The sequence below is a fragment of the Stegastes partitus genome, unplaced genomic scaffold (genome assembly GCF_000690725.1).
Source record: "Stegastes partitus isolate 25-593 unplaced genomic scaffold, Stegastes_partitus-1.0.2 Scaffold375, whole genome shotgun sequence".
Lineage (NCBI taxonomy): Eukaryota > Metazoa > Chordata > Actinopteri > Pomacentridae > Stegastes > Stegastes partitus.
The window spans coordinates 349,444-376,396 of NW_007578106.1; the positions used below are offsets into that span (position 1 = coordinate 349,444).

Consider the following 26,953-nt stretch of genomic DNA (forward strand, 5'->3'; position numbering starts at 1 on the left):
GGGGAGGGAGGTGGTGGGGCACAAATCACGTCACGTCATTGTTACTCACCAGCCCAAGGGCAGCAACAAAGGGAGGCATGCTGTCCTATCTCCTGTACAGGGTCGGTCTCGCCTGCTTCCTCTCTCCGAGGAGAGAGAAAGACGGAGAGAGCGACGAGTGCGATGCCTTCGCTGCTCATCCCACACACACACACACACACACACACACACACACACACACAGAGCGTAACACGACTAAAACAGCTAAAACAGCTAAAAACAAGAACACAATGAGCAGAGAAGCAGCAGGATAAAGTTGTCTGGTCCCGTACGGCGGCGGCGGCAGCAGCAGCAGCAGCGTATCACCACACAGCCTCTGCTCTGCTCTGCACACACACACACTCTCGGCTTCCTCTCCTCACTCACACACACACAGCGGTGAACCCGTTCAACTCCCCTGCAGTGCCTCCTCTGCCGCTGCAGCGAGTAGAAATGAATGACTTCTCAGAACTCTCACATTTATCACTGGCGGTTCCTGTAAGAACTGGTTTCAGCCAATTAATGAGGAAGTGAGTCGTCCCCGAGCTGTGTCATCACTGGCTGAGACCGGGGGGGATGGCCCACAGGGGGAGGGCGCTCCTGTAAGACGGCCCATATTAGGAAACCCTTTACAAGATTCAGCCACCAACTACAAGCATACTACCGAACCCCCCCTTCCCTCGGCTCTCTCTCACACACACACACACACACACACTCGGAGAAGAAAAAAAAAAGACGTGAGAGACTGCAGAGAATGCCCTAGAATAGCGAACCAGTGGCCCATCCCTAGACTGGAGTTAGTGATTAATCACTAAACAAATACATACTAAAGACCTTCACTTATTCTCTTTGTGGCGATACACACTGAATTACATCCCTGAGCTATTGTTTCAAGGCATTCCTTATGTTCCACTTATACGTCTTTTGTTCATCATCAAAGCCCAGAGACACATCAAAGATGTTCGGGCAGGTTCTGCGTGGGCAGCCCAGTCACATTCGGTTGGGTTTATAGCTGATAACTTTCTCTGAAGGAGGCGAGTCATTTCCGTCCCCCCCACCCTCCACCCAACTACCTCCACATATACACACACCTATGTTATGGTGAGAAAAAAAGCAGATTGTGTTAAACGATTGAGTTTACAACAAGGAAGCCTTTCAGTAATGATTAACTTTATAACAGGTAATGGATATCCTACATGTGGATGGGCAGAAAGCAGTCAGGAAGTCTGACAGATGGATCACGCTTTAAGTTACACAATAGAAATGGTGAGGACACGGTATCAAAAATCAAGCTAGGATTTTTTTTTTTGGAGGGAAACAAAGCCTCTCCTATTACCATCCCCCACTTCAACAAAATGCCCAACACATTCACACACACAAAAACGCATCAAACTAATTAAAAAAATACATAAAAAAAAGCCGGGCGACGAGCTGAACGTGAGCTCTCGGCAGACGAAGAACAATTAGAAAACAACGGGAGAAACGCATCAGCGCAGGAAATAAAGTAAACAGGCAAGAACAAAGAAGGGGAGAAAGAGTTTTCAGAAATGGCGGGCGAATCATCTCCTACACGATGAGCAACACTGAGTCATGAGCCTGGGCAAATCCACCGACAAAGAGCTCAGAGCAACTAGTCTAAAACAAGAATTTAATGCCACACAGTCAGGACTGCTGCTTCCTGCTTCTCCCATTAAACATGATGATTTTGTGTTTTTTTTTTATTTTTTTGGGGAACATATTTTCACTTTCTGAAGAAGGTGTTGAGAAATGATTGGACCTGACATTTCCTACTGTGTGTTCATAATTTACTCGTGAGTACCTGAGCTGAATCTCTCTGTTGAAGTTATCTTTCTTAATCTGAAATAAGAGTTCCTGCTTGATAAATTAGAAAATGTGTGTCACCTGTGCATGCATTAAAATACACGTCACACGCAGCCATATGTTGGACAGCAGCTGTTGTAAAAGTTGGTTTGAATGTTCAGTAAAAGTTTTGGAAAGTTAAAGTTGAGTTTTTGTTTTTGTGAGTTCTTTCTGGAGTTGAGCTGACGAAGGAGGGAAAAGCTCAAAGCTGAAATTTATACCAGCAATAAGATGTAATTTACAAACAATAAGTCTGAACAGTTTACAGCTACTGAGTTAAAAAAAAAAAAAAGTCAAAAGTACAAGAAAAGTCCTCACTGGAATCTGTTGTTTTTTTCAAAGTAAGCCTTTGAAAAAATGTGTGGCCTTGGAAAACGGAGAAATTAATCACTTTGAGCAAAACTATTTACAGCACTGTTTAAAAATGGCACAGAGGCATTTTGTACATTCTGAGAGCTGCTGACAATTTTTATAGTCGGAATAAATTCCCATTTAAAACAAAAAAGTGTGTGAATTTGTTTAGGATTTAGGATGAGCTGATAAAAAATCCACTCCAGCTGCATTTAACTTACTTCTTAAATATGAAAAAAGCCAAAACAGTCCTAATGAAAATAAAGCACACTCTCTTATTTTATCCAAGCAGCTGAATCAGCATAAAAATAAATTGAACGTGAAGCTTTTTGTTCATTAACGTTTTTCATGTTGCTCCAAATGAGAAAAACTGGATTTACAAACAAATAATGTTGTCTGTTATTTAAAACAAACATCTGCTTTGTGTGTTTTAAATAAGATTCTCTGTGATAAGGGTAATACATTCACTGCCAAACATTTAAAAAAAAAACAAAGAATAAACCACGAGCAGATCTAAAAATGTGCCTCTTCTCACTTGCTTCTTCTAAAAAGAAAAGAAAAATAAAATAAATGGGCTGGTTGCAAAAGGCTTATATTAACAATGAAAAGCCTTAAAATGTAGGTAGTTATACAACCATAAAAGCCTGCATGTGTGGATCCTATCAGACCTTAGAACAGTTGCTCTGCAATTGATTAAATTACTTCCAGAAGTTAAAAGCATAAGGGCTTTCACTGAGGTGGGTTATAAAATTATTTCCACTGTCTGTGTGACTAATTATCCACACGACGTGTACGTTAATGCTCCTAAACATGGGCAGTGTGGGTGATCATTTATTAATCACACTCAGTAGGTAGCGTGCAGGTTTCTTCATGTTCAGAACAAATGACTGTAGCGCCATTAAATGATTTCCTTTTAGTCACTAAATGGAATCAATAAATCACTTTTTTAGAAATTAATGAAGCATAGCAGGCAAAAAGAAATATAAATATTTATTCAGTTATCAGATCAACAACAAACAGCAGGAGCTCAGGGATAAAATGCAAAGTTGGAGCCAAAGTATGCAGAAGAAAGTCAACACGTACGGACGTTCGGGCTGTGGACTGTGACTTAGTGATGAGCAGCTCAGACAGCTGAGTTCAGGCTGATATTGATTGATGATGATTTTGGAACATTTTTTAAATATGATGAGTTCTAATAAAGCAGAACAGACAGAAAGCTGACATCAGTGCATGTGTCCTTTGTTCAGACCAGCTCTGCTTAAACAGGCAACACTACTTAATTTAAAAAAAAAAGAAAAAGAAAAAGGGAAAACCACTTTATCAGATAAGCCCAACACAATCTGATCAATATTCCTGAACATGGAGGTACAGGCACCACCACACCCCTACCACCATGATACCACTAAACCCAGTGCTTTTTCTGTTTTCCCAAATACTTCTGAGTGCGGTCACACAGTACATCTGTGCAACGTAAGCATACGAATAACCGACAAAAGTGTTTGACAATCTGCACCAGTGTGTTCAGTGAAGCTCAACAGTGCTGCCATCAGTGGACGTTACAGCCCAGCATCACAACAACAAGGCACTAATGTCATTATGTGACCAGCACACACACACACACACACACACACACACACACCACACACACACACACACAGATTTATGCAAAATATATATATTAACATGTTTCATTTATTTGCACAAAAATAAAATAATTGAAAATATCAAAATCCAAATAATGAAAAAAATGAAAGGTTTGAAAAATATGAAAGATTAAAAATATCGACTGTGAGCTGTTTCTTAAAAACAGTCACCCACATGTGCCTCGTGTTCCTCACAGAGAAATAAAAGCATGTCGGTACAGTGGCACAGTGTTGGTATGTTTCAGAGGACAATGGCTGCCGGGCTGCATGCTACAGGTACAAAACTGCTTCTTTAAAAATCAGTAATCAGGTGCCAGAGGCCTCGTATCTCCACTTGATATTAATCTTCAGTGAAGCTGCAGCACACAGTTTGTGAAGCTGTGCCATGTCGGTCCTTTATCAAAGAAAATAGTCAAACTTTTATCAATAATCAGGAAATAAAGGAGGAACACAAACCAGGAAACACGGAGGGGAAACCCCACATCCTCAGCTTCCTGCAGCGTGATCATTAATGTAAAGGGTTAATGTGGGAGCAACATGTCGTTTTCTTAATGAACTCCCGTTTCCTGCTGCTGTTCGTGGGGTACGGAGCCCGTTCAGGCGTCCTGTGTTCGTTTGGTGAGGCTAAATTCCACAGGCCTTGAGTCAGAGGTGACCTCTGACATGTCTGCCCTTCTGAAGGCTGCCACCTCCAACACACACACACAGATACTCACTCATAAAATTCAGATTTTTTAGCTCTTTCTGCTTATGAAATCAAAAAGGCATGCATACACAAGATGACACACGCAGGCACACACGCACATGTACCCTGACGTCCTCGGCAGGGAAGATAGAGAACAAGGGCTCACATGACAGCCAAACCCTGGCCAGGTCCAACGGGTTACGACATCATCACAACAACTGGCTTAGGCAATCGCTTGTGTTACCCAATGCTCCACAGGGCCATAGTTCACACCTAACACAACAGCACCAACGCGGCAAGACGCACAGCTAGGTTAGGTGGTGCTGTGACCGGTGGTACTGAGACACTGACCTCTCCACCATCTCTGTGCAAAACACTCACATGTGATTTCTTATTTTTATTTTTTTTTATCAGCCCGTGGCTCAGTAAACTGCCCCTGCTCCCATTAGATTTTATTAAGTGTTGGAATAATGAAATAATGGAATTAGGGGAGGAGGAGAGTGTTTGACTTTATAGTAAGGAAAATTGTGATTCACGTGCAAACGTTGTAAGGTAATATCTGTCTGTGTGTTTGCCTGTGGGTGCGTGTCTGTTCCTCCTCCAGTTCAACCAGGCTTTTTCCCAATGACTTCACCACTAAAGCATGGAGCCCACTCCTGGACGGAGATCCCCCTGCCCAGGGTGTTTATCACATCCCTGCTCCACAGCCATCTGTGTCAGCCTGCACACACACACACACACACACACACACACACACACATACATACACAGCAGCATGGACACATGCTATCCTCTCGGGTACCCGCAGAGCTGCCAGGAAATCAAGGGCCAACAATTATAGCAGTCTATTATTCCTCTCACTTCCCAGACAACCACATAAAACAGCCCTCCAACCTTTATGACCCCCCCAGGTTCAGGTCAGCATGCCCACACAGACCCTCTTGGTCTGGGTGTGGAGGTGTGTGGAGCTGCTGGGTCACTGGGTAACCAGGCCTGGACCCTTCCCTTGGCAAAAAAAGGTTTGTTCTATGAGTCAGAAGTGACTGGAGACACATCCAGACAAGTCATACTGCTACTTGTGGAGCGGCAGCAACAGGCAGGCTAGAAACAGAGGAGGAGGCAGATGGAGAAAAGTAGGAGATGTGGGGAAGTGCTGCTTCATCAGAGCGTCTCCATCCATCCTGTGATGTCATGTGTGGGGGACTGGCCGCTGTATGGGAACTATGGGGACACTGTTTTCTGTGGGACATCTTTCAAAGTAGCACCTAATAGCCTGGTGATAACCACACCTCCTGTATTTCAACTTAAATCTACACTTTATTAGTCCCAAATGGGAAACTGTAGTGCAGAACGTCAGAAAACCCAAGAACAGTGAAACATACAAGCGGGGTTAAATGAACACATTACGACATGTTAAATAAATGTGAAGGGCAGAAACACACCAAAGAAACGAGGTCACGGGGTGGAACATTAATGGCACGTGGAATAAATGAGAACTTGAGACTGTCTGAAGCTCGACTGTCCCATAAATGCAATGTATGTCACTAGTCCAACACAGCAGGTTAGCCGGCGACAACAAAAGTGCGAGTGTGGGATCTTTTCACTATACAGTACAGTGCAGGGCTATATGGAGCCTGTGTGGTGTGTTGCAGACACCGTACCGCTCCAGTCAGACGACCACATAGGTTACTACGTACCTGTCAGAAGCCACAGCGTGCTCTATATGTTCCGCTTCAAACCTATATGCGCCGCTCCAGCTGCAGCATCAGCGAGCTAGCAACCAGACAAGAACAACACGAGCTCAGGACGAGCAGCGGGATCCACTAACTCTGGTTTTTAGCGACAATGTTTGTAGAAAACAGAAGCAAAGAGTTGTTAAAATATCCCAAACTGATCATCTGATTTACTCTTTAATCAGGTGTCCATATAAACTGCTGCCTGCGTTTACATGCTGCTGAGATTGTGGTTAGAGAGCCGCCGAGGCTGCAAAGTGAAAGTTTCTGATGTGACGGCAGTATTCAGCACCGTGTCCTAATGTGCTCCAACAACACTGAGAAAAATACATATAGAAAAAAAGCACAGTCTGGCAGAAACACTGAATACTCCATGACTTCCCAGTAAAACAGTTAAATAGTTTGAATGTGATTTAAGATAGCAGCGCAGGCCTACGATATGAAAACTAATAAATTGTTCTAATTATATTCAAAGTAGTGAGTCTTTGAATTTGACTAAATAAAATAATAAACAAATGATTTATGTGTCTGGGATAAAACATAAAACACGGCCCCCTCATATTTAAAATGTGTGGTTGCCTTGGTTTTCAGCCCGAGGCCTGAAACAAGTCTGTCTCTCCCTCCGCTTGGTGCTGTAGCTGCAACTCAGGCTGACGGGGGACAGCGAGTCTGTTTTGACTGAGGTGTGATGGATGCAGGGTGGAGGCGAGAGGGGTCCGGACGTCTGAGTCAGGGCCTGTCTGGGATGACTCCTCTCACACAACACATCCTCATGACAACTGTGGAGATTACTGCACACATTACCATGTTTATGGGATTTACCAAACAATGCACTTCAGTGGATGATGCTGATTAAGAGCTTGAGGTCACGTTGTGTTCCCCTGACAAATGAGCTGCTCTAAAAATGAATCAATGGCGTACTGTTTCCTAAAACAACATACAGGCCATTTGCCATCCCCATGAATAAATACATTAGTAATTCCATAGCCTTGGCCTGAGCATGTGCAGGAATGATTTGATGTGCGAGCAGCATGTGTGGCGGCACCAAGTGTGAGACCGAGGACCAGACCAGATGAATGAGGGATGAATGAAGCAGGAAGCCCTGAGACACATAATATGACACCAGACCTGGAACACACACCTGACCTCTCCCTCTCTTTGTGTCTTTCTATCTCTCACACACTAACTTACTTAGCACAGCTACACCACATTCATATCTTTGTGCCACCTCAGAGCCCTCAGTGTGCGATGGGAACGATAAGTCTTCCTGAGCGACTGAATATTATTCTGAATGGCTGTGTAAGACCTTCTGGCTCAGAGTCAAGCCTCTCTCTGACTGTTACTGCCTCTGTGCTTCTGTCAGAGCTCGGGGGCCACAGTAATCAGAATTGAAGTGGGGGGAGATGAGAAAATGGACGCCCTGCTGGGCCTCGCATTAAACTTAATGACGCCATATAAAAAGCGAGTCGGTTGCGAGCCGCCGCGCCATCCCTCACTCCCGGTGTCGTGCCCTGTTGCCTCTGTTCCCGGCATCCTACGTGGGGCGTCTGGCTGGTCCGGGCCAGCAGGGCGGGCAGTGGAAGGACTGATCAATGCCATCTTTGTCAGGGCGCTTCTCAGGTGACCAGAGCACCCAGTGACTAAGAGAATCGAAGTACTCCCTTCCTGCAGATTGGGTTAACAGGAAGACTTTACTCATATGGCTCAGAGAGGCCTATTTATAGAAACTGTCATGTAACAGAGATGATTATAGTTTACCATTATTTCAGTATGCTGAGGTGTAATACATCACCTCCGAGGAAATAGCTTCAGTTAACCATCTTCAGCACAGACTGCTGCTCACTTTTTGTGTTGTGTGGTTGATAAAAATAAAAATATTGACTAATTAAAAAAACTCCCTACGTTGGGTGTACTCTGGGTGTTATAAGTCGTGTTTCTATATGATTGTCAAGTAAACTTAATAAAGAAAGAATTAAATGGTCCACAGCAGCTTGTTTACGTCACCTGCTGAGGAGCAAGTCATAATAATATAATATAAACTCATAGCGTGGTCAGAGTGTCTGTCATCAGCAGAAAACAGCTCTTTGTCCACTGCTAAAAACATAAAAGAAGAAGAAGTGAAGATAATTAAAAAAAACAGCTGATGGATCATGTGAGTCGATAGATACGTCAGAAATTAAAACTGGGGATGTTTGTTTTTAATACAATAATGCAAATAATAATGTAATATAGAAAAAAATGGCTATTAAAAAAAAAAAAACTCCCTCCTTGGCAGATCTGTGGAGTGCACGCTGCACTCACCTCCGACCCAGACGAGTTCAGAGTGAAACCACACTAACCTGGTTTCTATATGAGCTATGGGTGCAGATAAAAGATGGGTGAAATTCAGTGGAAACAAGCAGCAACAGACTTTTTTTCTCCCCTCAGAGTTCAGTAGCTCTGTACAGATAACTGCACTACTGCGAAAACCCAGAATAGTTTGATTTGCATGGTTCTCAGCAATTTCACTTCTCCAGTAAGCCCAGCGCACTGGAGCGGCTTTATGGTGGATGTCCACAAGAAGCTGTGCTGACCTCCAGGCTAGCAGGAGAAAGGATTAACTCTAGACTGTATAGACATAGGTTGTACAACTGTGACATGAAAGCTGCGTCGTTCCCACCACAGCTTTATTTCAATACGCTCGTTTATACTGTTCTGTCTTTGGCACAGAACACAAAGCAACCAGATCAAACAGTGCAAATGTACAGTAACCTCACAGGCTGTTAACGGATTTATTCTTCCTCCGATAACCACCCCAGAGCACCTGCTTAAGGTACAGCTCCACTGTAGTCGTGTCATAAATGCTGATTGTGATGTGTAAAGTTCTGGTATGATCCAGTGAGTGGCTGCTGCTCTGCCCTGACCTGTGCTTCTCCTCTGGCCTCCTTCTGAGCGGGGCCGCCTGCTGTGATCTCCTGATGCTGACAGCCTTGTGCAGCAGGAGCAGCCATCTGCAGGCCCATTGTGCTGGTAATGGACTCCCTGCCTTAGAGATGGACTCACGTGGAAATGGGTGCATTCTCATGGAGACGTGCTGGTTCCCCCCATGGCCCCAGCACGCCGCTTTCTACCGGATAACCTTTTCAGCCCTGGACTCTTCCTTTCTGCATGTCAATGGAGCCTGACAGTGATACTCTGTCCCCGGACACCTGACTGTGAAGGATTTGTCGAGCTCCATGCAAGACATGGAGAGCGGCTGACTCAATCAAGATGATGGATTATTGAGAAGATCCATTTAAAGTACGGGGGAAGGCGAGACACTATGAGATGGGAGCTAATGCTGCTGCTTTTCTGTTTTTCTCATCTCATCCTAACAAACATGATGTTCGTCACACTGTCCTTTCCCAGACCTCTACAGAAACTAAAGCCAGTCCCACCACAGCCACCACTGACAAGGTGTAAACACACTGGAATCCTACAAACACTTCAGCACCAGAGCCGTCAGATAGGCCCGATCACAGCAGCTTTCCTCATAATTTATCAGACTTCTGCTTTTTCCTCCATTGTATTCAAACGGTTGCTGAAAATGTGGCACAGATCAGATCGGCCTGAAGCTCACAGCGACTCACAGCAGATCTAACCAGGAGGCCGGAGACCCAGACGGCATGTCAAACACAGGAAAGCTCCCTGTTCCATTACTGCATGCACCGGGTGATTCTGAGCTTTTCCTGCTGTAGATCACCACCTCACCGGCTGACCAAGCCCCAGCTGAGATAAGAGGAAGGAGGACAGGGAGGATTGGGCACAGAACAGATAAATGTGCTGCCCTGGAGTTATATGAAGCATAGCAGCAGGGCAATTCTCTGAAGTTCTTATGAGGTTATCCACCTCAGCAGCAGCAGGTTACATTAAAATGATCTGTTCTTGAAAAATTCAAGGAAATTCCCATGCAGTAAGAAAAGGCAGAACAGTGCTCATAACTATCTATGAGAACTTTTAGGCCTTTTTCAAGTGCATAAAATATAAAACTTTTTTTTTTTTTTTTAAATCTACAAATTTAAGATCTGTTAAAAAAGAAAAAAAAAAAGAAAAAGAAAAGTGCAGCCTGTGTGGGGTTATGTGACTACAGGTGGGATTTTTTTTTTTTGAAAACGAATACTTTTAAGCAAACAACGTGAGATGTCTTGACATATAACTGCCTCAGATCTTGATCAAAGCCTCGCTCAGTGTGAGTGTGCAGCATTTTCTTAAACAATGACTGTACACGCACGGCTGATCTTCAAGAAGAGACATCTGTACATTAGTCACAGGACGCAGAGAAACCCAACAAGTCTGATCAGCAGCAGCAGCTCCATCCGACCTGCTTATCAGCCCCGGTTATCAGCCCAAAAGGCATTCTGGGAGGGTTTTATTGTGACTTAGTGGCAGTTCAAAGAAAAACTATCTTTATTATTATCCTAATACTGCTGACAGAAGGCTACAGATTCAGCCCTAAATGCTCTGCACGGCAGGAGAAGACTGAAAACCATCTGCCTGAGACACACAGATCTGTTTCCACGGTACACATGCAGTAGTAATACATCAAGTCTGAAATGTCTGACAACAGACAGTAATTAGAAAAACAGTTGACAAGGGGGAACACTTTTTTTGTGACTGAACAACTGCGAGAGGACAAACCTTGTTTTTCCACTGAAACTCCTTTTCTTTGGGTCTGGCTCTCAAAATGAGCATCAGAAAGATGTCTGATGGAAATGTTAAGTCACTGAAGAGCTGCTTTGCATATTCTGAACATTATATTTCCAACGGGTTAAAAAAAACAAACTAAAACAAGCCAGGAGTTGGTCACTTGTGTTAAGAGAGGTGATGAAAATATCTGCTGGCAGTTTTAGAGCCTCCAAACCTCTCTATCAGACTGAATGTCAGTAATGCTGTGTTGTCCATTTGTCATTCAGAGAAAAACTGCTTCCCTCATTCAAACTGTGGATGAGTGATCATATCTGGAAAAAAGATTACTTAAAAAATAAAAATAAAAAATGTGTAAGCAAGAGTACGACTCTGATGCCACATAAATATGAAAAATCTTTATAAAAACAGAATAAAAACATCTTTCAAGTAGCACCATGAGACAAAAAAAGCTATTTTCTTAATGAAACTTTGAGATGAATTTGTGGGAATAAATTAGACTGATGCAGGAACATGAACCAAATAAAGAATGAAGCTAAATATGCTGCTGTACTGTAGGTTTTACATGTAGATAATCACACTAATATCACACACACACACACACACACACACACACACACACACACACACACACACACACACACACAAACACACACACACACAATAGAATAGAAATACTTTATTTTTCCCAGATCTGTGAAATTATTGCGATACATCAGCAAAAAAGAAAAACACCAAATCACAACAAGAAAGTTAAATACTATTAAAATAAATAAATAAATAAAATAAACTAACTGTACAAAATGTGCAAATTTAAAACAGTGCAAAAACAATAATTTTACAGAGCAGAGGGCTCAGAATGATTTGTGCCAGACAGAGACAGAGGCCAGGTGTTGTGTTGTTGTACTGAAACTTAAGGTTTTTTCAAAAATTCCAGCTCCTATGAAAGAGAATTCACTTGGTGAGTCCAGAATAAACTTTTTCTGATAAACTGAAAAATGTTCCTGTTTATTCTGTCCCTCAGCTTGATTAGAAATAATTATACAAGCAGCTTAGAGTAGAAATATAAGATAAATAACTTATTAAAAAATAAGAAAACAAAGTGCTCAAGATAAATGTAGAGGGATTTTTAAGTTTCAGTGTGTGTGAATTGAAATTAGTTGAGGGCACCACAGACAAGGAGGTTAAAGTCTGCTGTGTGTTCACCCAACAGCACAAGGAAATGAATTGTGTAGTATTATATTATGTCACGTGAGAATGAAATCAGCGAGACCAAAGTCCAGGAGTCACTTCATCCCCCTGCGGGCACAAACAGCGTCCGAGCAAACAGAAACGAAACCTAAAAAACTACAATCCCACCATTTATCTAAACAATTAATTATGAACGTTTAGTGTTAATATAGAAGCAAAGAAATAAATTACATTTACAGCAAGTGAATGAAATGTTTCAGATAACAAAAAGCTCATGTGTTATGAAAAAAACTAAATGAATTATGAGTTAAAATATTTTTAAAAACTTTTTAGACAGACGTGGCTCCAAACTACAGTTTTAGGAATCTTTGTGTAAAACCAACACACCAGAATTTTACTGAAAATAGTTTCCATAAGGTTAACAATTACAATTACAATTTAAAAAAATAAATAATCAGGTTTTGCTGCAGTTCTAACATTACCCCGGGTTGAAAATGTTTCTGTACAATTTCCAGATTTCTGTCAATCAGCTCGAGGTAAAATTTGGAAAAAGTGTGGCTGAGGTGTGAAGAAAAGTATTGTTTCAGTTGCTAAAAAGAGAGTGTTGGTTGGATTGCGCACAGAGATGCATGCGAGTTTCTGCTTTAGGCTGGTGGGCAGGTTGGCAGTGGGTGGGGGGAGCCGCAGGTGACGGAGTGTAAAGGTGTCACTTCATTTTCAAGCCCCTGCACAGTTAACGCCGTGGTCTGTCAGGGGTTAAAGTAAAAAAAAAAAAACGCTGTCACCCATTCATAAGGTGATGTGTGATTGAGAGTGAGAGTGAGAGCTGCACAGAAATCAGAGGGAAGGTGGAAGGCCTCAGCGAGGAAGGAAGCTGACGGTTGAAGAGTTGTAAGGAGGGAAACTTCCTTTAGAGAAGCTGAAGCGGGCTGTGAGTCAGAGCGAAACCTGTCAATAACCAATGATCTGCCACTCTGAGTCTGCAGCTCAATGAACAGTGACTGCAAGACGGCACACAGCTCTTTCACAACACACACACACACACACACACACACAGATATATATTTAATTTGCTAGTCATTTTTTAAAAGTTCAGCTTCAGTTTAATATCCACTGACTGTCACACAACTAATTTGTAAAACTATTGACACAACAGTTTAAACTCTGGTTCATTGGTGCTGCACAGTGTGTTCCTATTAAATAATGAGGCTGGGCTCGTGTCAGACAAATCACTGATCAATGCAACTCCTGAAAGTTTTAATCTCCTCAAATTAAATAAAACTGAATCACAGCATCAGTGTCGTCGCTCAATAGCTGCACCTCGTGTATCCTGATATTTGGCATGTGCCCGTTGCTAATTGCACTGTTTTAAATCGTGATTGTAATTTGATAATGTGAAATAAATTAACTGTTGATTTACACACACACACACACACACACACACACATGCAGAATCCAAAAATATTTCTGACTGAACTTGTGCTAACGAAGCTCACCGTCCACATCTCGTTTGAACAATATTTTATGCAACAGGATTAAAGTGCTGCTGGTAAAAATTAAAACTACAAATACGAAGAAAACAACAACCACAGCTTTCTTTTTAAATTAAAAAAAAAAAGTCCTGAACTGAGATATTTTAAACTCGTTTTAGAAACAAATCGGCTGCACTTAAAAACGAGAGCTGATGCAACCTGGTCTCCTGATTTCAGCACAGCGAGTGTGTGTGAGAGTGTGTGAGTGTGTGTGTGTGTGTGTGAGTGTGTGTGTGTGAGAGAGAGACCAAGAGAAGAGGACAGTATAAATATCTCTCAGTGTGTATATGTAATAAATGGCACTCCCAGCAGCAGGTGTGTCCAGGACAGGTTCCAGCTGCAGGCCCTGGCATCTCTACGGGGGGACGCCCCACATGGCGCCCCTCATGATGCCCACCAGCACCCACCAGCACCCAGCACCACCCACACCCTTTCAACCACTATCACATCTCGTCCTTACTGTCAGAGGGCCCACAGGCTGTAGGTGTGACTTTGTTTTGCATTTTACCTGCAGAACTATTTTATGCAGTCCGTGTATAAAATACTACACCTTGACCTACACAAACACAAATACATGTCCTCTGTGAAAGCTGTCTCACTGGAAGCTCAAATGTGATGTTTCTTTCCTCCCTAGAGGTTCTAGACTAATAAACACTGGACGCCTGAAACCTGAAAGGCCTCATTTTATCAGAAAAGATAGACGGTTGTTTCATAGCAGTCCCCCTCTGGACACACAGAGGCAGGCCTTTCTCTTGGCTTGCGCCGACTGTGAGATCAGGTACGTAGGTAATACCTGACGTTCTGTGACAGACTAGAGTTCATCGTGTCCTGTGAAGCAGCCAGAACATGTTCATGCCCATAGTCATCCAGTGGAAAAATCCCAGCCATTAATCACCGAGCAGACGATCACAGCGGAGTGAGGAGTCAGAGCGAAGTGTGACAAAAGGTCCGATTCAAGGTCTGCACAAAGGATCTCAAACACAATACAGCAAAAAGCCATCTTCCAAAATCACCATGTACAACTCAGAGTCCACGACCTTTAGCAGGTCATGAAGAGGAGGAGGAGGAGGAAGAGGAGGAGGAGGCCAAGTTCACACAGCTGAATCACCTGAATGCCCCACGACCACCAAAAAAGGCTCCTCAACTGGAAAGTTCTGCTTTAACTCCTTCACGTGTGGTCGCCGCACAACGCACAGGGCACTTTTGTTGAGCAAACACACACAAGCACACACAAGCACACACACACACTATGAGGTTTACTCACCCGATGAGGGAGACCATCTGCTCCACGATGTGCCTGCTGAAGGTGACGATCACAAACAGTTTCTGTATGACAAAGAGAAAGAACGAGTCGGTTATTGAACCATGAGGTCACTGCTGGGCCGATGAACAAGGCAGTACGTGCATCATCATGGTGTGACCAGGCATTTCTTAGCTCCTCTTCACACACACACACACACACACACCCTACTCATTATGCCCAAGCCCGTGTCTTGCATGACCAGGGTGGTTTGGTCTAAAAGCGGCCATGAAGGGTCAGACATTTTGTCATAGAGGGCCAGAAATAAAAGGCCTGGGCTCTGTGACACACCACCAGCACAGTGTAACAGCTCAGCATATCATAATGGCTCTAAAGAGCAAGTGTGTGTGTGTCTGTGCTTCAAGGCCAGAGATGCAGGAATCAAAGGAAATGTGTCACTGCTTCAGAGGGGTCTCAGGCCGGCTCCTGTCCGGTCTGATTCCTGCTGAGTCACCACCAAACGGCGACTGGCAGCTATTCTGGCTCATATCAGCTCCTCGTCCTCCGGCCTGGTGATGCGGGTAAACACGCAGAGGCTCATTAACTGCATTTTTGAAGTGCCTTTCCTGCCCTTTGTTGTAGGTTACAGCATTCTGATAAACAAACATTTATTTTTTTGGACTACTAAAATGTGCCTTGACCCAGTCACATGCAGGTTGTTGCCATTAGAAAGGCTAAAGAGCGTCTGCAGGCCCCGTTCAAACCCACAAAAACTTATTTTAAATTCTAGTCCAGATCCCAAGATACTAAATATGTACTGTCGAATTACAGGGAAAGGGGAAAAAGGTTAAATGAGACATCTAGAATTTTCCATTTTATGTAATGATGGAGACATAAAAGTCTTGGACGCGAGTGTTTTAAATGTGTAGCTTTAATCCGGGCGTTTATACGGCAGCTTAAAAATCGGATGTAGGTCACAATCCTGTCATGCTAAACAGAATATTTTCACAGTGATTCTGCAGCAGGGCCAATCAAAGGGATTTAAAGTCCTGCGGGACGGGTCGGGACCAACACCGAGACCTGCTGCTCACTACTTAGGTTTATAGATTTAAAGTTAAAAACTGGCCTGATAGAGGAGAGCATTTAAAGGCAGTGGAATTGTAGTATTTAAATAAAAACTATAGATAGTCCAGTGTAAGTGGACAGAAATAAACCTGACACTTCAGCAGCAGGACGCCCCGGGTACAGGTCTAACTCCAGGTGACAGCGTACGGCTCTGCAGCATCCATGTATTGTCATCTGCTTGTCCTTTAATCTGCGTTACTCAGAATGTCACTGCGGCCTGAATGAGAGACTCGCAGCTCAAAATGTCACAGGAGTAACTAAACTTGTAACTGGTGTTTACTACATTAAAAAAAGACTGACATTTGCTGTCATGTGATTTTTGTGCCTCTCAGAAAACAAACAGTGGAGGCAGTAAACCTCCTCACTGCTCTGTCGCCCCACGTGAAGCGACGGGGCAGGGGCAGGGGCAGGAGGGCAACAGGCGTTGACTAAGATGCTCTTCATGTGTGGAAGTTGTGACACGCTCATGACTTGCTGATTTCTGCTCACTGCTAATGCTGATAAGAGTCATAACCCGTCAGACACTGAAAAGGGGAAAGTGTTCCCTCAGTTCTCAGCAGTTTACAGAAAATGACGACTAGACATCGAGGTCAGTGACGCAATCTGAGAACGTTTTGCAGCTCTGCCACATTAAAACGCTGCAACAGGAACAAGCCTCTCATTGACCTTCTGCTACAGGAACATCTACCGTCCTCCACCTGACAACGCCTCTCCAGCAGCGGCCTCCCCTGACAGCACCTGTGATCCTCACAAGTCTAATGAGCGCTAAATGGCAGAAGCGGTGCAGAGTGAAAACCCTTCTCCCTGGAGAGCAGTGAGGACACACCTGAAGCACAGGTACAGAGCCGGATCAAAACCACGCTTTGAAGCACTGAGCACATTTTCACGCCCACACACACACACAACACAAGCCTCGAAATCCCCATTTGTTCCCTCTTGGCCCATGAGGGAGAACGTCACCTGCTCTCCTCCAGTGTGCTTCTTGTTTTCTGCTCACACACTCTGAACTACTGAACCATCGGCATCAGAAGCGAAACTGGAGCTTGAGGAAAATTAAACCGAGCAGCTACAGGAGAGATTGGGGCCCCCTGACACGCCGGAGAGCCGGGTGAGGTCTTTCTTTCCGTGACACGGAGGGGGACACACCTCTGCCGGTGGGGCCCCTGGGACCCCTGGCTGTACTCTGGGCCTGTGTGTGTGATTGTGGCGGCCACGCTGCGCCCCCCCTGCCTCCCCCGATCTGTCCCCCTTGCTTTCTCCACCACCACCTCCCGCAGGACGGTGTTTATCTGCTTCAGCTCCAGCTCGCTAGCTTCACACGTCTTCTGTGTGTTTGCTGCAGGACAATGCTTTATGATACAGAAGAGGACAGCTTTTAACCCCCCGCCCTCCCCCCTCCTTCCTCTGTGGCACAAATTCCTGCATTTGCTTAGAAAACAAAAAGTCGAGCCCTTGACGGTAATCACAGATACACTGCAAATTCCTGGACGCAAATTGAGGATTTTCCAGGATTAGAACAAACATCTGTGATGCCAAGTCTCCTTACTGCAGGTTCCTGGTGCAGGTTTAGGACGCAGCTTTAGCTTCTCTGTAGGTTCTCCTCTATCTGCTGCAGCCCGGCCAGCCTACTGTACACTGTACTGCTGGAGACTGTACTGGGGCTGCTGCAGCTGCCATCACAAAATGGTTGACTCCCCCTACTTGTGCTGCACAAAATGGCCTCCTTACTGCCAGCTGACTGCAGTGCAGAGACGCTGTGCATGACTGTGATTTATTATTGAAAACTTTCCCCCCTCTGAGCAACACTGAAGACGCAGTCATGAGTAAACTTTGGAACAAATATATATAAATGGCACCCTATAGCATTAAACAGAAAAGACAACAAGAAGATGTCAGATGTTGTAAAGCTGCTCCCTGACATGTTTAAGAATCAGCTGCACTGTTATGGACTCTTTTGATAAAGGGTTGAAATAATAAAGCCAACACAGAAGAAGGTTCTTTAACAGCGGCTCACCTGAATGTGCATCTTGATGACGGCTTTCCCGATGAGCGTCGCACCAAAAAAAGTCCAGAACGGGACCAAAAAGTGTCCACATGTTATTCCTGCCAGGTCAAAGAGGGGATTTGGAATCTAGGAATAAATCAAACAGATGATTAGAGAATTCACACTGTGTCAATCCACCCCAAGAAAAACTAAACACAAGCCATACACTAAATTAATTAAAGCTCATTTAGTATTTTTTACATCCTACAGGGGAACCAGCTGACTTTGCCATGAGAACATCTGATATCTGCAAAAGTCTATTTTAGAATTCTTTATTCCACAGGTTGCTGCTCCAGCTGTCAACAAAATTAATTAGAAATATAAAACCAAGGTGCACAAAATGTTTTCTGTTTAAAAAAAATAAAAATTAAAAAAAAAAGTGTGTGTGATTGACTCACAGAGGCACAGGCTAGAATCCCAAAGAAGCCGACCCTCTGGATGAGCTTCTGCACTGCTGCTTTAGCTCGAGATGCAAAGTCCTGGAAATAAGGACAAAACAGCGAGAAGATGTAAGTAAACTGTTCTTATTGATGCTTACTGATCACATACTGCTTGTGTACTGAATGTTTTATTTACAGGACAAATTTCAAATTTGCTTTACAGATTTTATTTTATTTTTTTCCAAACAGCAGAATAATATTCTTCTAATTATCATTGTGGAGTTTCTATTATATCCATATCACACTGTCTGTATAACACCAGACACATTCTGATAGTGTTGAACTGTTTAAAATGATTATTAATGATGTACACTTCACATGGCAAATTATTCACTTTTAATTTCTGGTACATTTCAGATTGATCACTAAATTAGTTTCATAATTAAATGAGCTGCTGAATTATTTAGTTAGAAAAAAATGGTTTTCATAGTTTTTTTAAGCATTTATATGGAAGAGGGAAAACCAGATTTGTATGAAATAAATGTGTGTAGTCAGATAACTGTTGTGCTTTGAAGTTATTTTAATGAAGGCTTTAAAACTTATTCAAATGTCACATAGAAAAAAAATGAAGATTTTAGAATAACTTAATTTAGAAAAATATATCTTAGAGTCAGAGATCCGCTCACAGGATTTCTGTGTTAGGCATTTCATCTTGTTTGCAATTTACTGTCCGTATACTGACAATAAAACTTTCCTTTTTATATCTAAAAACACATTTTTGTCAACATGAAACGAAAAATCTGCGAAGGACCTGATTATTTTTATCTCTGCTTGTTTCTAAATGAGAACAAAGGAGCAGCAGCTGCAGCTGGAGAATTTCCACCTCCTGTAAATGTTTTGTGGAGAAAAAAAAAAACTTTAATCAATTATTACACAAGATAACAACTGACAAGTAAAATAATTAGAGCTGAAAAATGAGCTGTACAGCTCAGTGGACTGTCTAGAACCTAACTGTACTTATATTTTAATGTATTGTGCATCAGAGGGAGATTCTCTCACTGAATCACACAGGTTCTGTTTCTAAACTCTCCCAACTTTAGGTACTTCATCCTAAATGATAAAAAACTCTAAAAATCAACACTTGAACATGTATTTGTCAAAAATAAGTGCATGGCTGTAATTCAACTTTATCCACAGTCAGCAGAATAAATGTGAAAGTGTGAGTGATGAGGAGCTCTGGTTGTGTGTTCAGCACAGAAACAACAACTCTTCTACTAATAAACAACTTCTCAGACTGGAAATATATTTATTTTAATGCTTGATTAAAAAATGCAGATTTCAAGGTTGAACAATTTCTTGTGCTAAATTCAGGAGCAAACAGAAATATGTAGAAGTCCAGAGTCAGGTCCACCTGTTACATGTTCTAAAACAATCACAAGTCTCCTCTCCAAACATAAGTGTTTATTCTTGTGGCGTATTAAACTAGTTTTAACATGTTTTTATCATACTTCTTGTGCCACATATTAATTCCTGTGTCACTGGGAATGCGAGAACAAGACAACAGACTTTGGTCATTCCAGTGAGTCACAGGTTCAGAGCTTTCTGCTGGTCTTGCCCTATCCTTCTTGACAGCTTCACAAAAGCCTCTTTTCACAGCAATGACAGAGATTTTCCCTCAATATACCTTTTCTGGGAACAGCAGCTTTAATCTTTTTTGGATTTTATTCTAAACACTTCTGGGAACACTGTGTGAATCCAGAGGAAGCCCCTGATGCAGGACCATTTGTGAATGAGCCTTTCAATGTGTAGGTAATTCTAAATTATTACTTTCATTCATGCTAGACTTGCCTGAGTTACATTTAAATTATTCTATCAAAGAAATTGAGATTCTTACACTAATAATAATAATTATAAAGTACTAAGCATATTATTTTTTCTGTCTAAAAGTTCTAGGTCTTTGTATGTTAATAATTTGAGCTGTTTGCAGCAGAAAATGAGAAACTGTACAGCCGCCTTAATTCTTTATTTTCACTTCTACACTTTTCTGAGCTTCTCTTGAAGCTGCTGCACTTCTAGGATGAAAAGCAATGAGAATATTATTTGTTTGTAAAAATGCTTGATTTATTTGGGTAAAACTGCATCTTTTAGAAATAGTAAGGTCTAAATATTTTACAGCAATTATGTGATACTGGTAAGGACATTTGAGTTTTTCAGGGAGCTTCTGTCTGATAGGGACGGAAATAATTATTTTGCAGAAAAAAGCCTCAAAGGCATGAATAATATATCCTGTACTAAAAAAATGGAGCATTTCAGTCCTTTAACTTGTCTGTTGCTGTGTCATATATAAATATATATGTTATAATGTGAGAAATTATACAGATCCGTCCTTCAATATGAACTTTAACTGATTTCACAATTGTAATAAAAAAATATCTGCATGCAAAAACACAGGCTTATAATATATTTATTGTTGCACCAACCCACCAGAACAAATTCCTCGTATTGTGCAAACTATACCTGGCAATAAATCTGCTTCTGATTCTGATATAATTTAATTATAAGCAGCAGATATGTGTCTTAATGAAGAGGACATGAAGGTTTTTGTTCTAAAGTGATGGAGACACTCATTTTTAAACATAATCTTTGTTTTAAAGACAACTTTGCTTTTAAGACAATTATAAAATTCAGCCTTTTTCCTAATTCAAACAGTTTTTCTCATGTTTTCTGATGGTTTCAATGCCACCAAATGTTTCCAAAATGCATCTGCTGCATTTTACAATTATAAAATCAACTAATCAGTGTTTCATTATTTCCAGTTTAAATACTTTGGGTGAATGTTTGCTGTATGTGGAGCAGAGTTTCCCACTGAAAGCACATTTTTTTTCTCTCACATAACAATAAAAAAAATGGGGGAAAAAAACACATTTGAAAAAGAAAAACAGGTTTTCTTTTAAAAAGTAAGGCCTCCGTTTCTAAAACATATTTGTTGAAATGAGGTGTGGGGGGGTGGGCTGGCAATACACGATCATACCTAATATGGTCAACAAAAACCAGTACAGTGCCGATGACATGCTTTACGGGGTGCAGCCCAGCGGACAGGAAATCTGAGAGACATGGGAGGTCGCCTAATAAGGTGGTGGGGGGAGCGAAGGGACACACAATCTGATTGGTTCGCCATTTGAATTTCTGCCTCCACCGATGTCCAATCATGAAGGTTTCTCCTTGGACAACCCTGTAGTTTTAATTCTAGCCTGTCCCTGTGTGTGCACATATGTGTGTGTGTGTGTGTGTGTGGGAGTGTGTGTGTGTGGGAGTGTGTAAGCTGCTCAGCTGGTGGGAGACAGGGAGGGAAGGAATGTGTATGGTTGGTTTACAGCTGAACCGCTGAGGACCGTGTCTGGACCAGGGACACCTGACAACTGAATCCTGCACAACCAATCAGTGGCGCACACCAGGCCTGTGGATCTCATTCACTCCCTGACGTCATGAACCATGCATTGTTTACACGAGGTGCCGTCGCTGAGCTTTTGGCTCATGCAGCGAGAGAGCATGAAAATATCACCGCAGTGTGAACAAAGGGTCCCTGAGGAGGTGAGGGAGGGTGTGTGTGTGTGTGTGTGTGTGTGTGTGTGTGTGTGTGTGAACTTGTGACACTGTGATTTACTATAGCTGAACTATGTACTTGGATTCTATCTCTATTCTGCATTTCTGGACCAGGGAAGCATCTATCTTGGATGGCTGGGGTTCAGACATCCAGACTCTGTTGTTGGCAGCTTATGGAAAATCACCATCTTTGCCAGGCAGTTTGCCAAGGACTGCCTGCCGCCACCCCCCACACCCCCCACACACCACCCCCGTCACCGCCGTCCTGTAGGGCTGGGCTTAGCGGCAATTACATTTGGTGAGATCTTGTCAAGGGTACAGCGTCATAAAACGATGGAGGTTTGGTTCCAGGTCTGGCTGCTCAGCACAGATGGTTTACTCAGCAGTATTCACCCCACATAGAGGCAACCTTCATGTGGAGCGCCACTCACGTTTGATGTGCCGTAGATTAGGTCCTGAAGATAACCAGAACATCTCTCATGTGAATAAGCACATCATAGCTGGACGTCAGAGTCCACCCTTCACCAGTCGTGTTATGTTATGTTTATGAACACAATATGAGTCAAAATTAACTCTTTAAGAAGCACTGAGTTTGCATCTGTGACTGCTGAGTAGAGTATCTGTGCTGACCACCACAAACATAAGACCGGTACCACATGGGTTCTGATCCGACCACAGTAAACTAATCCATGAGGAACAGCTGGTCACAAGATCACCAGCACCGGTGTGTCACCAGGAGGATTAATTAAAAATGAGGACATACTAATTCAAGGTTAGGAGCATGTCCTTCATTAAACTTTTCTAAGGATGGAATAGCCCTACATGAACATGACAGTTTAATTATCTGAGGCTCCAGGTGACAGCTGAAGAGAAAAACCCAAGACAGTGAGTGTTTCTGACCTTGACACAGCAAAGCATGTATAGTTCCTTTATTCTAACAGCGCCGTGGCTTTATCACAACAGGATCAGCTGCAAGGATAATTCGTTTTTTTAATAAATCATGATAGTGAACGCGCAGCACGATGTGATGTGTGTTTGTTTTGGATTTGCTGACAAGTTGCTCACATTTCATTGTGAAGAAGTGTGACAAAGCAAACACTTTGTCTTCAGCAGGATTTGGTAGCTCTGACGAGGTACAGAGTTCAAACAGACAAAAAGCAGGCAGCGTCGAGGCACTTCGCTCCATGTGGAAAATTAAAGTGTCAGACAAGGAAAAATCTATGCATAGCCTATACACAAGTCAACACCCACGCACATTTTTTCTCTCCCTCTCTCTGTGTTTTCTTTTTTTCTCAATGAAAGTCTTTCACACAGAAGACACACATCTCCGGAGCAGTCGTGAGCCCCCTGACACGAAGACGGCTAAAGTTCATCTCATTAACTCCTGACAAGCCCGCGCCCGCTCTGTCTGGCACAGGAAGTGGACTGATTAAGGACTCCTGATGCAATCGAAGCTACGGTCCCCTTTCAAGAAAAAAAAAAAACAAGAGGTACACATTCAAATCTGTCCACAAGCACACACACACACACACACATGCACGCACACACAAATGCACCCCTGAGTCCACGTTGACAAATTCTTTAACAAGCTGTGGTTAAAGGGAAGCTGGTTTTACTCTGACTCACCCCCCTCCTTTCAAACAGTTTACTGGAAATAAAGAGGGAGGAGGAGGGAGGGGGCACTTTCAGAGAAGTCACGTGACGGGGCTGGGCAAACCACAGCACAGAGAGGCTTTGAGTGCAGTAGGCCAGGGGGGAAGGCAGGCATACGCCCAGCGCAGATGGCCCTGATTTGAGTTACAAGAGATACGATCCTGGGAGTTGGCAATCAAGAATTCACAGCCTGTTAACCCTTTCCGCGCCAGATGAAAAAAAAAAAAAAAAAAACCACACGGCAGGAAATAACTTCATAATCAAGTTACAAGCAATCACGGACACCCATCCACGCGGGATCTTCTCCCCATGTCAATGCTGAGGATTCCTCTCCACAGCGCTCTCATACCGAGCACTAGATTTAAGAGGGGAAAAAAAAAAAAGATGTTCATGACATCAGCGTCTGGAGCCGTTAGAAAAGGCATGACTTCATTATTCTTGAATAGCTCTGTTGAATGAATGAGAAAAAAAAACCCAGAGTGCTTTGCTGCTGTGCATCACGTGCACTTGTGGCAGGAAGTTGGCACGTGCAGGCTGGGAGAAATACCACTGGGTTTAAGTCAAAGTGCTGGCACCTACAAACCTCTGTGACTTTAGCGCAGGGGGACAAAGTCAGCATCTGAATCCAGCTCTGTTGCCACAGGGTGGACAGAATGTGAGTGTGTGGTGAAGGGGGGGAAGAGTCTGGGTACGTATGTGGAGCGGTGTGAGGTTCACGGGGGGTCACGTCCTGGACGACAACCACTTCTGTCTAACACACAGCGATCCAACCATAACAGTGTCTCCGTTCCAGTCCCAGTGGCGTCTCCTATCACTTTGTCCTACTGCTACAGGTTTTCATCCTTCAGTTGAAAAAACTCACAGCGGACGAATACCTCCGTCCACCTGAAAAGAGTAAAAGGTAGACGAGAGAAATCAGATGTGTTGCGGGATCTCCTTGAGCGAACGAGGGAATCCCGAGAGCATCCGAGCAACAGTAAAAGCCCTGGCGAGGGAAGAAAAAATGTTTCCGTATGTGGCAGGTCCCTGCTGGTGCAAGCAACCTGCCTCCAGATGCTGTCCAATCACACGCTACATACATCTAGACACAGCCGCTGCATGTCATGAGACAGCAAGAGAGAGGGAGAGAGAGAGATGTAGTCTGAGACAGGGTTCGTGAGAAAGAATAAGCATAGGCGCAGAAAAGATGTGAGAGAGAGAGAGGGAGAGGGAGAGAGAGAGAGAGAGAGAGAGAGAGAGAGAGCGAGAGAGCAAGGCTGTGCACTAAGACAGTATCATGCAGCGTCACTTCTAATCTGCCCTTCCACGGATGCGAACCAAGCAGGCGATGCTCCTCCTGCGTCACACTGTTGGTTTGTTGGGGAAGGACATGCAGGAGCTCCTCGGTGCCCAGACGGTCACGTAGACAGAATCCGGTCTTTCCGACGCCAACCGTTTTGTGTCGCTCTTCCGCTGTCTCTGCTCTTCTTTTGTAGGAATGGCCACTTTATCAGTGAGTGATGTCAGAGCTGCTCCCACATGTGGTCTCCACTCCGGGGCTGATGCTGGTGCCAGCCCACCCAGCTGACCACAGCGGTAGCTGCAGTGGACCTGAGGGCAGGTGCTGCACCTCTGCGTCTTGTCAACAAGCAGCCACATAAGTTTGTGACTTCCTTTCATTCGTTTCACGTTTATTGTCTCAAACGAGCATCTCAGTTTGTGCGCTGGGAGTCGGAGTACGCTAGCACTGCGCTCATAATGAAAGCAGCAGTTTCCTGCTCAGCAGTGCTAACTTTACTGATACAGTAAATCTACAGGAGCACATTCATCAATTATGAGTACTCAAGTGATTCTGGTGCTTTCATTATTGACTCAAGGGCAACTGTAGATAGTTGGAAAAATCTTCTTATTCCATTTGAACAGCTGTAAAACACGAGGCAGGCACGAAGTAAAGCGCTAAAACGTAACTGCGACCACCTATTGCTGCTGGGGCGAAGTAACAGCGGTGCGACCCGACTAAAGGCTAAACACCTGCCGTGGTATCGCCAACTGATCTGGAGCAGAAATACATGTGGTCAACAGTTGTATTCCGAGGAAAGTAGCACAAAAAGGATTTTCTTTTACTAGAACTCACCGCTGTAATCTAGGGTTGAGGTGGAACTTTATTAATTAATACCATCACCAATGCCGACGGAGTCACTCGGCCCGATTCAAAACAACAACTTGCTCCTCATGTATAAGTGAAACCCTGTCAGCAAATTCTTTCACTGGTTCAAAACAAAAGGATCTATGTAATAGCAGTGAGTAGTTATTTAATTAATTGTTGTGCACGATGCTGTTGGGCCAGAATGTGGTTTGACTTACACTGACAATGTACAGAAAACAATTAGCATTTTAAAATAACCATGAAAAACCTAATTTCAGGAAATTAAAGCACAAGGGAACTCTTTGCATATCTAGGTGTGTGGGACAGACAGGTGAGTACAAACAGGAAATACATAACACAGAAGAAAAGCTCGTCCTTTTAAGGGACTTGTCATGTTGTGGTTCTCATTTTCTACACATACAAAAACATGGTTCCATATATTTCAGATGTTGAACGCTATGGCCAGAAGTGTACATATTTAATCCGTTTATTTCCTTTGGAGTGACTGAAATATTAAGCATTCACATCTGAACTATGAGTAAACTGTTAGTAAACATGTACGCGTGCTGAAAAGTGAAATACATCCTGTAAACAAAACCAAAGGTTCCTCCCAACTGCCTAGCAACCCCCCGATATCTGGAATACCCTCATAAAAGAAACGCAGGATTTATGATTAACAGTTGGGCACAATCGGCCGGAGTTTATTTGCCACCGCGAGAGCAAATGAGTCTGTTGTAAAGTTCAAAACCATTTATGGATGCAGTTGTTGCACTGCACTTGACCTGTCTGACTGTCTGACCACCGCTTGGAGGAGAGGGAAAGCATTCCTGAGAAAGAGCGCTGGACGGACAGGTCTGATGAAAAGCCTTCACGCAACCGCACGCATGTTTCCCTTCATTCCTCCTCCTCCATTCATAATCACAAGAGAGGGGAAAAATAAATATTTACAATGAGCTGCTAGGCATTGTTGAAACTTCTGCAGGGATGTTTGATGTGAGAACATTTTTTTTTTTTACAGGGGATTTCTAAATGAAGGGCCGGAAATGGCAGGAACATTTTACTCAAGTGCATCATCGCTGTTCTCTTAGTCACAACGTTGTGAAAGCTT

The 26,953-nt window shown here is 43.2% G+C and overlaps 1 protein-coding gene and 1 long non-coding RNA gene across 2 annotated transcripts in view; one reads left to right on the forward strand and one right to left on the reverse strand.

The window, feature by feature from the left end:
• The window catches only part of LOC103359479 (vacuole membrane protein 1), a 59,220-nt gene that overhangs the window by 4,204 nt on the left and 28,063 nt on the right, over positions 1-26,953 (reverse strand). The window contains exons 8-10 of the mRNA XM_008284838.1: positions 18,483-18,563; positions 18,055-18,171; positions 14,940-15,001 (exon numbers count right to left, since the gene is read on the reverse strand). Of these exons, the coding sequence (XP_008283060.1) occupies positions 14,940-15,001; positions 18,055-18,171; positions 18,483-18,563 (260 nt within the window). The remainder of the gene's footprint in view (positions 1-14,939; positions 15,002-18,054; positions 18,172-18,482; positions 18,564-26,953) is intronic.
• LOC103359477 (uncharacterized) lies at positions 19,687-25,680 on the forward strand. Its single transcript, XR_520312.1, has 2 exons — positions 19,687-20,269; positions 23,370-25,680. It is a non-coding gene; the product is annotated as an uncharacterized LOC103359477 (long non-coding RNA).